The 15,343-nt window shown below is 43.5% G+C and overlaps 1 protein-coding gene across 1 annotated transcript in view; it reads right to left on the bottom strand.

Moving 5' to 3' along the window:
• The window catches only part of LOC143008087 (thyrotropin-releasing hormone-degrading ectoenzyme-like), a 34,500-nt gene that overhangs the window by 8,436 nt on the left and 10,721 nt on the right, over positions 1–15,343 (bottom strand). Inside the window, exons 4-11 of the mRNA XM_076159679.1 lie at positions 14,201–14,327; positions 5,587–5,741; positions 4,859–4,972; positions 3,607–3,744; positions 3,448–3,513; positions 2,340–2,405; positions 1,572–1,750; positions 604–692 (exon numbers count right to left, since the gene is read on the bottom strand). Coding sequence (XP_076015794.1) covers positions 604–692; positions 1,572–1,750; positions 2,340–2,405; positions 3,448–3,513; positions 3,607–3,744; positions 4,859–4,972; positions 5,587–5,741; positions 14,201–14,327 — 934 coding nt within the window. The remainder of the gene's footprint in view (positions 1–603; positions 693–1,571; positions 1,751–2,339; positions 2,406–3,447; positions 3,514–3,606; positions 3,745–4,858; positions 4,973–5,586; positions 5,742–14,200; positions 14,328–15,343) is intronic.

The following is a 15,343-nucleotide window of genomic DNA, read 5'->3' on the forward strand; positions in this document are numbered from 1 at the left end:
CACACTGTATATACATTATGTGACGTGGAAGGCAGATCAGGTCCGTGTTTGCTCGCCTGTGCTCTTTATGTTCTCTTCGTGTGTGTGGATGTGAACGTCATATGAAAAAACGATACGGAGAGCAAAAGCGGGACTGGACTTCCTTCCTGTAGAGACAATAACGCAACACTAGAGAGCGCCAGAAACAACAATCTGCTGCTCTAATGTAATTTATCTACAATTACAGTAAATGGTTTTACTGTTATTCAGGTGCTCTTCAATCTTCAGTTTTCTAAACGTTTTCTCTTTTTAGTTTAAATGGTTTCGGCTTTAAACCTTCAAGTCACTTGTATGTTGGCCAAAAAAATCGAAATAGGTCACTTTTCCCTACCACGGCACAGGTGAGAAAAGTGGGTGTGTTAGCAGGACGTTTTGTAAGATGATTCAGGAAGTGGAGCACAGGCAGGTGGAGGAGAATCTGCTGCGTCAGTACATGTAACAAGAAAATGCTGTGAACGCACTTATGCCGACGGAGCCCCCTGGTGGCCGATGTGTGAGCTGCAGTGCCTGGGACTGTAGAGTGTACACAGCAGTACAGAGTAGTACTCTGTCACAGTACTGCACCTGTGTTATTGTTGATCCAGATGAGACGCTCCGGAGACAATATGGTCACATTTCCAACGGAGACAGTCAACGGAACCTTCCAGAGAAAACTGAGAGAGAAGAGAGAGTGAGAGGGAGAAGGAGGGAGAGAGACAGAGAGAAAGAGAGAGCGACAGAGGGAGAAACATTGGTGTCACACACACACATGCTGTAATAGAATTCATTAAAGGGTTAGAGTCAAGCTTGCGTTCTCTGCTTTTTAATTGGACTCATTTCACTGAAACGATTCATATTATAATTAATGAAAATTTAAATTACAGACAGAAAACAATAAGCTTCACAACCCCCGCCATCAATTTATCTGTGTGTGTGTGTGTGTGTGCATGCGTGTGGGTGAGTCTGTGTGTTTGTCTGCGTGTGTGAGAGAGAGTGAGAGAGAGAGAGAGAGAGAGAGAGAGAGAGAGAGGCTGACAGACAGACAGTGAAAGGGAGTGTGTTCATTCGCTCTATAACAACCATCTGTCACCGCTAGTAACTATGGATCAATACTGCTGCCTGGCAACAAAATATTTTAATCGGATATTTATATATTAGTGCCTGACAGGTAAAAAATGCAACTGAACACACACACACAAACACACACACACACACACACACACACACACACACACACACACACACACACACACACACACACACACGCACACACAGCAGCACACTGAGTTTATTAATATTGAACAAAGCAAAAAACTGTTCAGTCAACACTGTACAACCTGTCTGTCTTCTTGTGCATTTCTGTATCTGTCTCTCTCTCACCCTACTTTCCTCTTTCTATTTCTGTCTCATTCACTCACTGTCTTTCTGTCTGTCTGTCTACAAAATAAGTAATTTTATGTGAATGTGTTATTGTGCTTCCATTTGTGTGGGCAGAGCCAAAGAAAGAGAGATCAGGATTTAAATTGGTTAACAAAAACAGTAGACAGACTTACCTATCATTGGTCCTCACTTCCTGCCCATACAGGAAGTGCTCCTGGCTGATGGTGATGTAATGCGTTGGAAGCTGATCGGATTGGTTCTTGCTGATGGTGATGACAGGGTATCCCATCTGGAGAGTCCATCTGTCCATCATGTCTCCCATATCGATGTCTCGCCCCTCTGAACGCATTGCCTGGACCAAAAACGTGGGAACAATTCATCACTAAGTCATTACACAAAGTGAGGACTGATCAATACACTAATCAATCAGCAGATCTACACCAATCCATCATAACATTATTTCAGCTGTTAATGGGGTAATCAACGCTCTGAAAATGGATCAGTAAATTGATAACCTTGACTGAGGCGGATCAATAGCTGCTGTAACATGAACACTTCCTTGGCAGTCTGGGATTTGGGGACCCACCTTCTTTGAAGTAATGAAGCTAATGAAAATCATTTAGATGAAGCTAATTAAAGTCTTTAAAGACTGCAGAAGCTTCCTGTCTGAACTCAAACAAACAAGAATTAAAATAAAAAAGGTCTGCACCTGTCAATCAACGTTACCAAGCAACAAGGTCAGCAACATGGTTTACAATGTCAGCTTCATCAAGTTGCTCTAAAGATACGATTCATCAACTAATGTTGGATATGTTATAATGACAGACAGACAGACAGACAGACAGACAGACAGACAGACAGACAGACAGACAGACAGACAGACAGACAGACAGACAGGCAGGCAGGCAGGCAGGCAGGCAGGCAGGCAGGCAGCTGGCTACCTGAGTCAGTTTGCTCCACAGGTCCTCTCTGGCTGCGTTGCTGTACATGTGACTTAGCAGATAGTCCTGAAAAACAACAACAAGCACAAAGAGGTCGGAGGTCAGCAGTGGTGGAGGTGTCAATTATGTGTTTCCCATTCTGATTACTTTGTTCAGTCACTTTTGAAAGCCGACAGAATAATAAATTCAGAATTTCTGCTGTGTTGAATGATGGTAAAATAATGGCAAAGTAGAAAAATGCCGGAGTGTCTAACTGGGAGGTTTGCCTCAAAGCCGATGTGACCCTGGGCTGACCTGTTTTTGATGACCTGCAGCATTTTGAGGGATGTGGTGCAATGCATGATCAATCAATTATCATCAGAGCTGCTGTTCAGTGTTGGAATTACACATCTTTGTGTTTGTACATTCACACCAGAAATGTATATGAAATGTAAACAAATGCAATAAAAAGCTCCAATCAGAGGCTGGACGCTGAAAGATCAAAGAGCTCGGGGATATTAGCAAACACTCCCTCTCATGACTTCTATATTGCATTGTTGTTGTAGGTCTAGAGGCACTTTTATGCGTTTTTCCTGAACAGAACTTGAAAATTGAAACCACTGACCCCACATTTTGACAGCATAAATTTCCATAGTCTGAGGGAAAATGTGATGTTGGTGTTTCACTGTTCAGTAATTGAGTTTTGTTTTGTTTTTGTTCATTTTACGGTGATTTATTTGCCTTGGTTGTGCCAGTGAGCAGCCATGAAAAGAGCTGCCCAACGCTCTGGACGCTCAGGCTCAATCTATAATTCAGTGTTTCTCTCTTCTCTTAATGTAGAGAACTTAAATGCATTAAATTTTCAATAGATTCAGTTGATGTTTTCTGCACTGAAAACCTGTTTAATGCAAGAACTTTTTTTTTTCAAAGGGGGTAGTTGGTACCAAATTATTGCCTAAAATGCCAACAGAAGAGAAAATGTACAGGTGTTACAGCCGTCACAATTATATATACTGAACATGTACTGTACATGTACAGTATATGTCTGATATATATGTACATGCATATGTACAATATAATATAGTTATTCAATAGAGTAAAACTTACTATCATTTGGTCTCAAACTCACCTTGAGTCCTTTCTGGAACAGAGAGCGCCCCATCACGTTAGCCAGCATCCGTATCAATGCTGCCCCCTTCAGGCACAACACAAAAACACTGAAAAATTAACACATGCTGTCACGTTGCCTCCTCCAGAGTTTGAACGTGTGCATGTGTGTGTGTGAGACCTTCTTGTAGGCGATCCAGTCAAACACTCGGTTGATGTCCGCCGCCTGCTCCACTTCCTGTGAGATTGGGTGGGAGGAGCGTAAACCGTCCAGCAGCATCACCTCGTGGAGGACATCAGTCAGAAAGCGCTGCTTCTCCTGAGAAGACACACACACACATACACGCGCGCACACACACACACACACACACACACACACACACACACACACACACACACACACACACCCTATATCAGATGTTTTATTTCATTTTAAAAACAAAGTGACAGTAACCAACCCTAAATAAACCTGTTCCCATCCATCAGTTTTCATCTTTCCTTTGTCTCCTCTCCTTCTCTCCTTTCCTCTCCTTCATTCATATTATCATCTCCTCCTTTCTTCTTCTCTTTTCCAGGGTTTTCTCTCCTCCTTTTCTTCTTTCCTTTCTGGTTTCCTCCTGGTTCATCTTTTGTTTTTGCTGAGCTTAACTCAGGCCGTGTTCATTTCCCCTTGGCTCTGACTAAATCCTGAAAATGTGTTTCAGTCTAATTCAAGGATAACTTCTGTTTACTGAGGAGATTTGCTTTTAATGAACCTCCATCTTGTCGGGTTCGATGTCATTGCTTAGTAATGTGGACCTGTTAGCATCATTGGATCATGAGCAGCATTAACAGTAATCTTTTTTTACCTTAATTAATAGGACCTGCTGGACTGAAGCTCACAGCGCTTCCATGTAGGCAAGTGAGTGAGCAATTTCTACAAAATTATTATTATTAGTATTGTATTGAACCTTTGTATTAGCTGGGATAAGTTTAATTCTTGGCTGTGTGTGCCTGTGTTTTGACTGTGAGAAGAGCTGCTCTGTGTTATTCGGTGATTTGTCCCTGTTTTCTTTAGCAATAAAACATTTGCGGATAGCTGAGTTCAATGTTGCAGTCAAAACACACACACACACACGGGAGGGGGTGGGGGGTCCAGGGGAATCTGAATTTGTTAATTGGTTAACGAGGTGTAATGGCAGATTTGGAAGAAACTGCAATCACCCGGACAGATGAAAAAATGGCTAAATGAGATAATCAGCTGTAATTGTCGCACCTGCGGAGGGCAGATGGAGTGATAGTTAATGTGCTGAAATTCACACACACACACACACACACACACACACACACACACACACATTTCATATGAGGTGTGAGGTGTAAAAATCATTTTGTTTTTAGACCTGTAAAAGTTCAGTCTGGAGTGCTGATTTCAAAATTGCATCATGCCTCACCATGTTCCACTTTGGAAAGAGGAAATCTGTCCCCACATACTCGAAGAAATGAGCGAAACCTTCTTTCAACCAGACGTCTTCCCACCACACGGGAGTGACCAGATCTCCAAACCACTGGGAAGAGGGGCAGAGAGAGAGAGAGAGAGAGAGAGAGAGAGAGAGAGAGAGAGAGAGAGAGAGAGAGAGACAGAGACAGAGACAGAGAGACAGAGACAGAGACAGAGACAGAGACAGAGAGACAGAGAGAGTGAGAGAGTGAGAGAAAGAAAAGAAGGGGGGGGGGGGCAGGAAAAGAGAAAAACAATCACATGAGTTACGGTCTTTCATATTCTAATGAACTCTATGCAAACACTGTCAGCACTCACAAATTACATAATTAAATGAGAAACATTACAGCTTACACACACAGAGACCAGGTGCTTCCAAGTGTGTGCTGCCCGATTCGCCGCTAAATGCTTTACACAGCGTCCTCCACCAGGTGGCAACAGTTTCATCCCAAAGGAAAGGGAATTCATCTTGGTAAGGACAGTAACAACCAACCTTCTTATTGCCCAGTGCTACAGTGCCACCCAGTGGACAGTCCGGGATATGCTCTTTATTTCAGGGAACCTAGACTTCCCTTTAATCTTCCCCTTTTTGTTATTTTTTACTGTTTTTGTGATCATTAAATACGTGTTTAAACAGTTCAGTAAATGCCGAAACGAGGAATTACGCAAACGTGTTGGTACCTGGTGACAGATCTCGTGGACCACCACCATGGTCAGGTCCATCTGATAGGACGAGGACGACACCTCAGCGTCCAGTAGGATCTTCTGCTCCACAAAGACACTCAGGCCCCAGTTCTCCATGGCGGAGTACGGATGCTTGGGCACCGCCAACAAATCTGTCCACAACAACAACCAGACAGTCATCTCTGCGTCTCTGTCTGTCCACACTGTCCTGCTACTTAATTTTTTTTAATAAGCCTGAACAAAGTTAATGAAATATCTTTATTCAGAGATGAAGAATTAATCATTTTAATTAACGTATAAATAAAATCCTTAAAGCTTTTTACAATTAGGGCAATTTTCAATAAATGTCTCCCCACACCACTGAAGGGTTTCATTGTGAAGACTCAAAGGGAAGCAAACCTGGATGAGAGACATGAAGAAATAAAGAGAGAAAGAAAACAAAAGAAGTAAAAGGAGGAAACTAAACAACAAATGAGGAGGAAGAGGAAAGCGCTAGAGAAGAGAATGCACATTTAGAGAGGAAGAGGAGGAAATGACTGTGGATATTAAAAGATGAAGAGGAGGAATGTTTGTCTGTTTCAACAAGGGAGGCGCCTGAGGAGGAAATTACAGAAGCTTGGCTGTTTATGAAAAGGACGATGAGGATGAGGAAGAGGAGTGAGAGTAAGAAGAGAAACCTGAAGTGACCTTCATCACTGTTACACAGTCAGTGATGGCGGGGAAAAGACAAAGAAAACCTGAATATTAAAAACAAAAAAATAGATGTTATGGAACAAATTGATGATGACAAAATGATTTATGTTATGGCAACGTGTAATAAAGTCCACTCATATTTATCATGACAAAAAGAGCTAAACACACATACACATACACACACAAAGTGTGTGTTTTGTGTGGTTCTGTGTGTGTCCTGTGTGTTTATACGTGGGTGTGTGTGTGTCTTTGTGTGTCTTTGTGAGTGTATGTTAATGTGTATGTAGATTTGTGCGTGGGTTGTTTGTGTGAGTTTATGAGGATGTGTATCAGTGTGTACTTAAATGTGAGTGTTTATGTGTACTGCTTATGTGTATTATGTGCGTGTGGGTGCATATAGTCACGACATGTTTCTTTCCAAAACAAATAAAACAACCCCTAGCTAAATAAATAAAAATACACAGAAAAAGTTCATGAACAAACATGATATCAGCTTATGTCCGGCCAATCACTGATCAGCTGCTCCTCTCTGATTGGCTGAAACTAACAAGAAAACAGATGCGGAAGACGAATCTCAGCCAAAGGGGGCGGAGCCTAATGATCTGTAGCCAGCCAATTGGTTGCTTGAGAAACGCACAGTAACTCCTGTTAGTTACCATAGAAACAACTTCAGCCATAATTGGCGTCTGATCACGTGCCAGTGTCTGCCGCAGGCCGAATGTGATTGGCTGACAGCTTATTATCCACATGACTGAAGCCCGGACAGTGGAACTGATTGGCTGAGAGGGACAAGTAATGTGATTGGTTTAACTTCAGGTGGATATGCAAATGAGGCCGTTTGGCTTCAGATGGAATATGCAAATGAGACGAGAAGAGCAGAGGGAATTTAAAATGTAACACACACAGAGCACAGCACACACACCCATATACAGTACATACATACATGCCCACATATATACAAACATAGCACATACACAGATGCAGAGAAACACACAAACAAACAAACACACTTACACACACTCAGTGACACACAGTCTGTGGTGACAGTGATATTGATATTGAGCTCTCAGGTTTCATCCAAACAAAACGTGCGTGCGTGCTCACGCGTGTGTGTGTGTCTGTGTGTGTGTGTGGAGGAGACTCAGAGGACAGTGACCATCAGATCGCTCAGGGCTGGATGACTGACTCGGCTCACTGCCAAACCAGCCAATCAGCAGCCTCGATTTTACCGCAGCCACAAAATTTATGAATGACTGACATTAGACAGATTACATGAAGGTGGAAAAATGAATGATTTTTGCCTCACATGGACATCATTAATATTAGCATTAGTATAATTAGTAGTAGTAACAGTAGCAGTATTACTGGCATTTTTTATATTGCCATTTCCATTAGTGACTATATCTAAGAATGAAACCTTAGGTTTTGGTATCAACTGTATGTAGCAAAAATGAGACTGAATACCAAACAATAAAAAAGTTTCCTTCACATGTTTTGTTTCACAATTTTGGTGTAGAAATAAGATGCCCACTTGTGTCGGCAGGCCGAAGTGCATGTACTCAAACTATAATACCATGTCTGTCTGTCTGTCTGTCTGTCTGTCTGTCTGTCTGTCTCGCTCTCTCTCTGTCTTTCTCTGTTGTGGTTCTCATTAAGCATCACATTTTCATTACGTAATACCTTTTTTCCTGTTGTGTTCGCTCCATCTGGTTTTTATTTCCTGTTCATTTCCTCCCTCTTTTCTTCATCCTTTCTCCTAATTCTTTCTTTTCTTTCTTTTTCTTTCTCTCTATTTTGTTCTGCCATCTGTTTCTCTCCGTTTTCTCTGCTTCACATTCCACAGTCAGCTGACCCAGAATAACTCTGTGTCTGTGTGTGTGTGTGAGAGAGAGAGAGAGCGTGTGTGTGTGTGTGTGTGTGTGTGTGTGTGTGTGTGTGTGTGTGTGTGTGTGTGTGTGTGTGTGTTTGGCGTGGACTGAGACCATACACCTTTATGATTTCAGCAGTTTTGACGTCATGGCAACATCAGCACTTTGCTTTGGTCCTTTGGCTTTGTGACAGTGAGACAGGCACAAGTAGGCAGTGAGACAGGTGGAGGATTATAGAAGTCAGACAGTGAGACGAGTTCAATCAGTAAGACAGATGTAGGCAGACTGTGAGATGTGTGGCGATTAAACAGCTACAGGCAGTGAGACAGTAGTGGGCAGTTAGACAGGAAAAGGTAGAAAGTGGGACATGCCAGGTACACAGTGAGACAGGCTGCATGTTTCCTAATTAACTCTGCGCTCATAAATTATCCTCTTCAAACACTGAGAGTCAATACAGAAGAGTAATGACACACACACACACACACACACAAACACACACACACACACACACACACACACGCACACACAGAGGCTTAAATCTGTTTTAACTTAAATTTAAAGGGGTCTGCTCTGTTTGTTCTGGCTATCCTTACATTTTTTATAAACAAAGGTAGAAAGAAAGAAAGGTAGAAAGGTAGAAAGGCAGAAAGAAAGAAAGAAAGAAAGAAAGAAAGAAAGAAAGAAAGAATAAATAGGAAGAAAGGAAGGAAGATAGAAAGGAGGAAGGCTAGTATCGATCTCACGCTGTCACTGATCAATAGTTTGGTACGTACCTTTATCTTTTCAGTATTTAAATGTGGGTCAGAGATCAAACATCCATTGGAACAAAGTGACGCGTCACCTCTTGTCAAGTCAATGAGAGCGAGACTAAAGAGCTGACCAATCAGAGCGTCAGCAGGCCCATCGGAAGGCCAAAGGTCATCATTCATCTCTGTCCGTTCACTTATTTTACTATTGAAAGTCAGGCCAACTGAACACTCACACACACACAAACACAGAGTCTTGTTTGAGTGAAAGTAAAGACGACAATGACGTCATCACAACGTGTCAACGTGTGTGTGTAAAGTATTGACTGATATTTGACCTGATTTTGATCAGTGAGATGATGAGGGGTATTATGAAGATGAGCGTGGGAATGGATGATGAGATTCCAGTTTGTCAGACTGACTTGAATGTGTGCTGAATAAATCATTAGAGATGAACTGAGCAACCAAAACCCGGTCTGACAGGGCTAACAGGTCTGAGGTGGCTAACAGGTCTGAGGTAGGGTGGCCAGACGTCCGGCTTTAGGCCGAACAGTCTGGCGTACGGAGGTCCGGAGTACGGAGGTATCGCGGCTTCCGAAACGGACCAGCGAAACGGACCCGTATCGGCGTCCACTTGCCCGCAATGTCGTATCCGCTGATTGGCTAAGAGCGGTGTCAGATAAATATCCGCTATATCATTGGTTAAAAACGTAAACAAGGCTCCACAAGTGTGTGTCAATTTCACTTCTCCCTGCACAGAGGTGTACAAGAAGTTCATTGGAAACAAAAAAACTCTTGGATGCAGCCAGGAAAGAACAGAAGTATTGCAGATAGACAATCAACTATGTTGGTGAGGACACTAGTCTTATGATTCACTGAGGGGCTACATGAAATATTTATATTTATTGGGTTGAAAACAATACAGATTTTTGAAGGTTGATTACAGTATTCTTGCTATGTTGTTAATTGTACCAGTCCCTGCAGGATATAAACAGGCCGAGGGGCAGTGGGGGCTTAGAAGCCATGATGACAGAGGTGCTGTTGTCTGCTGAGCTGCTACATGTGAAGAGACCCAAATTCTGACACACACACACACACACACACACACACACACACACAGAGATGAAGACAAGTCCCCAAAAGACTGAAGCACTTTAGAAATGCTATACTTTTTGAGCAGTTGAATGTAAATGCTGTTTTCTTTACAATCTCCTTTGTTGTTTACATAAAAGGTTATTTATGCTTTTCAAAAAAGCATTTTTGTATTCTTATATATGTTACCTGTTATTTGTTTTTTACATTTGAGTCCACACATGTTATGCTTTGTGGCACAAAAGATTCATCTCAGTGGTCAGTTTTTGAACACCACAATGTATTGAATAAATACAAATACTGTGAACAAACACTTTTTGACTTTTCATTAATATTTTTCCTATTCAGCTACACAGACATCTTCAAACCACACAAAATTGTATTGTAAATGAGAGTATACCAGAGTCCTATGTACACCATAGTAATTTATTGATATGCCGCATAATGTCCTCCTTTTTGGTGTTATGGAAATGGTCACCCTAGTCTGAGGTGGCTAACAGGTCTGATGGGGCTTAACAGCTCTGACGTGGCTAATGTGGGTCTGGCGTGGCTAACACCATTCTGGTGTGGGTGAGGCAGCGGCTCAGTGGGTAGTGCTTCCGCTTGGGAACCGGAGGGTCGCCGGTTCGAGCCCCTGCCGAGGTGCCCCTGAGCAAGGCACCGAACTCTCAATTGCTCCCCCCTCTGCGAAGGGTGGTAATGTAATGTAAGTCGCTTTGGATAAAAGCATCTGCCAAATGATCGTAATGTAATGTAATGATGTAAAAGGCCTACAGTAACTGAGGATGCGTGCTGTAAAATATTTGTCTGCAGGTTTGCTGGTGTAAATAAAAATGTTAATTTATCCTGTGCTACTCACACAGTCATGCATTACCACATCAGTGATGTCTGTCCCTGGAGAACAAACCCACTGAGATCTTGTTAACAAATGCAGAAGAACAGGAAGTGCATGTGTGTGTGTGCGTGTGTGTGGCTGCATTGCTCATTATACACCTGGAACCTACAAACAGATGTGAAACAGAGGCCGTCTGTAGGTGTGAATTTGGGGAGTGGAAGTGTAAAATCTGTCTTGAGGGCGGTGTCACAGTAAAAGGCTACATCTAAACATTTATCCTATATAACGGCCGTTTAAGAACAAGCCAGAGTCTGCTAATACAGGCTTAGCTGCTAATGCGCTAACAAATATAACTGAAAGCAACTGACAACAATAGTTAAGTTGGTAGCTAAGTGTGTGAATGTGTGTGTGTGTGTGTAAGTGTTTGCAGGTGTGTGAGAGGTCAAAGTGTGGAACAAACTTGAGCTTTATAAAAGAAAATCACTGCTCACACACGCAGCAGATGGATGTGGAGAGTGGGACAGATGTTACCATGGCAACAGATGCTGGGTCACTGAATCAGAGAGGCCAATGAAGTCCACAGTGGATTCAACTGAGCTTGTGTGTGTATGTGTGTATGGCTTCAGGTGTGTGTTTTTCAGCATTTGTTTTAACATACATACACACACACACACATACACACACGCACACAGCCCAAGCACACACACCCCTGCCTACAGGTATTGTTGGTCGTCATGGGAACTGATGCGTGCAGGTTCACAGCTGTGATTCTGAGCTGTGTGTGTGCGCATGCATGTGCATATATGTGTGTGTGTATGTGGGGGGTACTTTGCTCCGCCCACTTATAGGCTTCCTCCTGAAGCCACAATCAGCCAATCAGGAGAGAGTTCAAAGAAAGTCCCTAACCTTAGACTACAATTATACAGTGAACACACCAAGATTCAAACCTCTCTCTCTCTCTCTCTTCGTTTTTCTCTCTCTCCCTCCCTCTCCTTGTCTCTCTCTCTCCCCCCTCTCCTTGTATCTCTCTCCCTCTCCTTCTCACTCTCTCTCTACCTCTCCTTGTCCTTCTCCCTCCCTCTCCTTGTCTCTCCCTCGTTGTCCCTCCCCCTCTCTCTCCTTGTCTCTCTCTCTCTCCCTCTCCTCGTTTCTCTCTCTCTCCTCCCTCTCCTTGTCTCTCTCTCTCTTCCCCCTCTCCTTGTATCTCTCTCCCTCTCCTTCTCACTCTCTCTCTCCCTCTCCTTGTCTTTCTCCCTCCCTCTCCTTGTCTCTCTCTAGCCCTCTCTCTTCTTGTCTCTCTCTTTCTCCCTCCCTCTCCTTGTCTCTATTTCTCTCCCCCCAGTGATTAATTGTCTATAATTGGACCTTTAAAAGTCTCTGGGGAGTCTCTGTGTGAAGCTGAAGCTGTAATTTCAGTGTCACTTCAAGACAACGAGAGAATGTGTGTGTATGTGTGTGTGTGTGTGTGTGTGTGTGTATGTGTGTGTGTGTGTGTGTGTGTGTGTGTGTGTGTGTGTGTGTGTGTGTGCTTTTCACAAAGAGCAGGTCTAGATGTAAGTAACACAGACAGCAGCTCACCTGAAGAAACCTGATCGATTCAATTATTGATCAATCAGTTTAACAGCTTTTTGACTGGATCAGTGTGTCTGAGCTCTAATGAGGCTTCATGGGATCCAAAGTGTCGACGCTAACTTTTCGACCCAAGGTCATTACTGTCTGTCTGTCTGTCTATCTGTCTGTCTGTCTGTCTGTCTGTCTGTCTGTCTCAGCGCCACCATCAAGAAAAAGTGTTGACTGTAAAAATGTGCACAGTGTGTGAAGTGTTTCACTTACACACAAATCCCCAGCTTCAAACCACCGACCACAGAAACTGATCAATAAATTCAGTTATTACGTTCAATTCTTTCAACATGTCCCCACATCAAAGGGGCTGTGTGTGTGTTTGACCATGTTCGTGTGTGTTAGCCTAAGGCAACATCATGAAAAGCAGAGACGGAGTGACAAGAGCATGTGCGCGTGTGTGTTGAACCTCAGGCAGTCTTCTGTGTGTGTGTGTGTGTGTGTGTGTGTGTATGTGTGTGTATGTGTGTGTGTGTGTGTGTGTGTGTGTGTGTGTGTTAGAGTGTGTTGAACCTGAGGCAGTCTCCTGTGTGTGTGTATGTGTGTCTGTGTGTGTGTGTGTGTGGGTCCCAGATGGAGTTGGGCCTGAGTGGAGTGTGTTATTCCGCTTGGCGTGCTCACACACACACGCTCATGTTTCTGCTCTATCAAACCCACAGAACCTACAGAGAGCAAAACATCTATTTTACTTCACTCTATACTATTGAACTCATTTTACTGTGGGACCACAGTACCCACGTAGTTCAGAGATGAAGAAGGAAGGGGAAGAAAGAGAGGAAGGAGAGAGGGAGAGAGTGAGAGAGAGAGAGAGAGAGAGAGAGAGAGAGAGAGAGAGAGAAGAGAGGCAGGTAAAGGTGAAAAGGAGGAAAGAGTAAAGGAAGTAAAGAAACACAAGGAGAGAAAGAAAACTGTTCCCTCGCTCTCTCTTTCTCTTTCTCTCTTTCTCAAACACTCTTTGTCTCTCTCAGTCCCTCTCTTTCTCTCTCACTCTCTCTCTCTGCATCTCTTTCTCTCTCTTTGTCTCTCATGGGATCGTGATGCACTGGATGATAACAGATGGAGCCCTAAGGCTGACACACACAGGCGTGCACACACACACACATGCACACACACACGCACACACACACACGGGTACACACACTGATTTATAACCGTAGAATTGTCTCACACAGTCGTGAAGAAAACAGGAAATAAAGAACAGAGGAGTCAAACACACACACACACACACACACACTTTGTGGTTGTGCTGTTTGTTTATAGGTGATGATCAATGTGTTTTCTTCTTCACGTCGGACACACAGAGGTTAGAAGAACCAGCAGAAAGTGGAGAATTCCAGACCCTTTAGACCAGGCAACCAACCGGGAGAGTTTTCACATCAGTTGGCCACATTCCACCATGTCTTAGGTTAGTACCACTTCAGAACCCTTTCAAAGTCACCAAAAACCTTCTTAAACAACCTCCAAAACCAGCAAGAGCTCCTCGCAAACCTTTTGAAGCCCTTTTGGGACGGCCAGAACTTCACCAAACTCTTTAATAAGCTCTGCTCAAAGTCCCCAAAACTCTTAAATAACTGCTGGAACTTCTTCAAAATCCATAAACCATTAAAGGGCCTCCAGAATTAGAACCCCTTCAGAAACCCCGGTCACAACCTCAAATCAGGATATGTTTGACCAAGGCCACTAAATAAGAATGCAAACAGGAAGCAACATGAGCAAGTAGCTATGAAAAAGAGGATGAAGAGGCAAGAGCATCTTACCGAGTTTGGGCAGTGAGTACTGCACTTGGAAGTAGTCCTGGTAAAATCCCAAAAGCCTCTTGGTGATGTGAAGCGCATAGTCGCCCGCCCCGCTGGAGATGGCATCAGGCCGAGCGTAGAGACGGAGCTGAGGACACACAGAGAGACAGAAATGGAACCAGGCCCCTTTCAACAAGGGAAGAGGGAGATTTCTGACCTTCTGTCTCTTGGCTGGATGGAGGCTGAGTGACACATACAGACACACACATAAACACACACACACACGCACACACACACGCGCACACACACACACACACACACACACACACACACACACACACAATTCTCCACCACGCCCTTGGTCACTTGGTCCTCCTTCCTGTTAGCATCAGAACCTTAAACAGCAGCTCCCCACCAGACGCTGATTGGCCGCACTGAGCCCGCTTACCAAGCGTCCATTTCAGGAAGGGAACAGGACCATGATGGACTTGCCAGATCCGAGCTACGAGTCTAAATGGAATAACTCCAGTTACATCCGGCTTACTTTGACTGCAAGGAGTAACAATCTGTTTACATGTAAAGAAATATATATATATTTATATATTTCTTTGTATGTGTATGTGTATATATATATATATATATATATATATATATAAATATGATTACCAAAACAAATACTAAAGTAAAACATCAATGCTGCTATTAAGACTACACATACTAGAATTATCACCCTCCTCTCCTCTTCCCCTCTCCTCTCCTCCCCTCTCCTCCTTCCCTCTCCTTCTTTCCTCCTCCACTTTCCTCCTCTCCTCTCCTCTCATTATCTCTTCACTCGTGCATGACACCGCTCTCTGCGTTACATGGCTCCGTCTGTTGTCCTTGGATGATGGATGGGGCGTCGGCCGCTCTGTTGCAACGGTAATTTGATAGATGGTTTAGCAAGCGATAGGAGGGGCGAGTGAGCACAACTCTCTCTCTCTCTCTCTCTCTCTCTCTCTCTCTCTCTCTCTCTCTCTCTGACATTGTTACGTTATGGTGACATGACGGTGATAAAGAACTTCCTGGAGAAACTTCCTACACACGACATTCCAGAGTCTGCTGCTGTTTTCAGGATCCAGGAAGGTGTTGGGTCAACCAAAAAAAGCCAGACTCTGGTGGGAACGT

This window comes from Genypterus blacodes, unplaced genomic scaffold (assembly GCF_046128005.1).
Source record: "Genypterus blacodes isolate CSIRO-AG114 ecotype Tasmania unplaced genomic scaffold, CSIRO-AGI_Gbla_v1 ptg000099l_1, whole genome shotgun sequence".
NCBI classification, from domain to species: domain Eukaryota; kingdom Metazoa; phylum Chordata; class Actinopteri; order Ophidiiformes; family Ophidiidae; genus Genypterus; species Genypterus blacodes.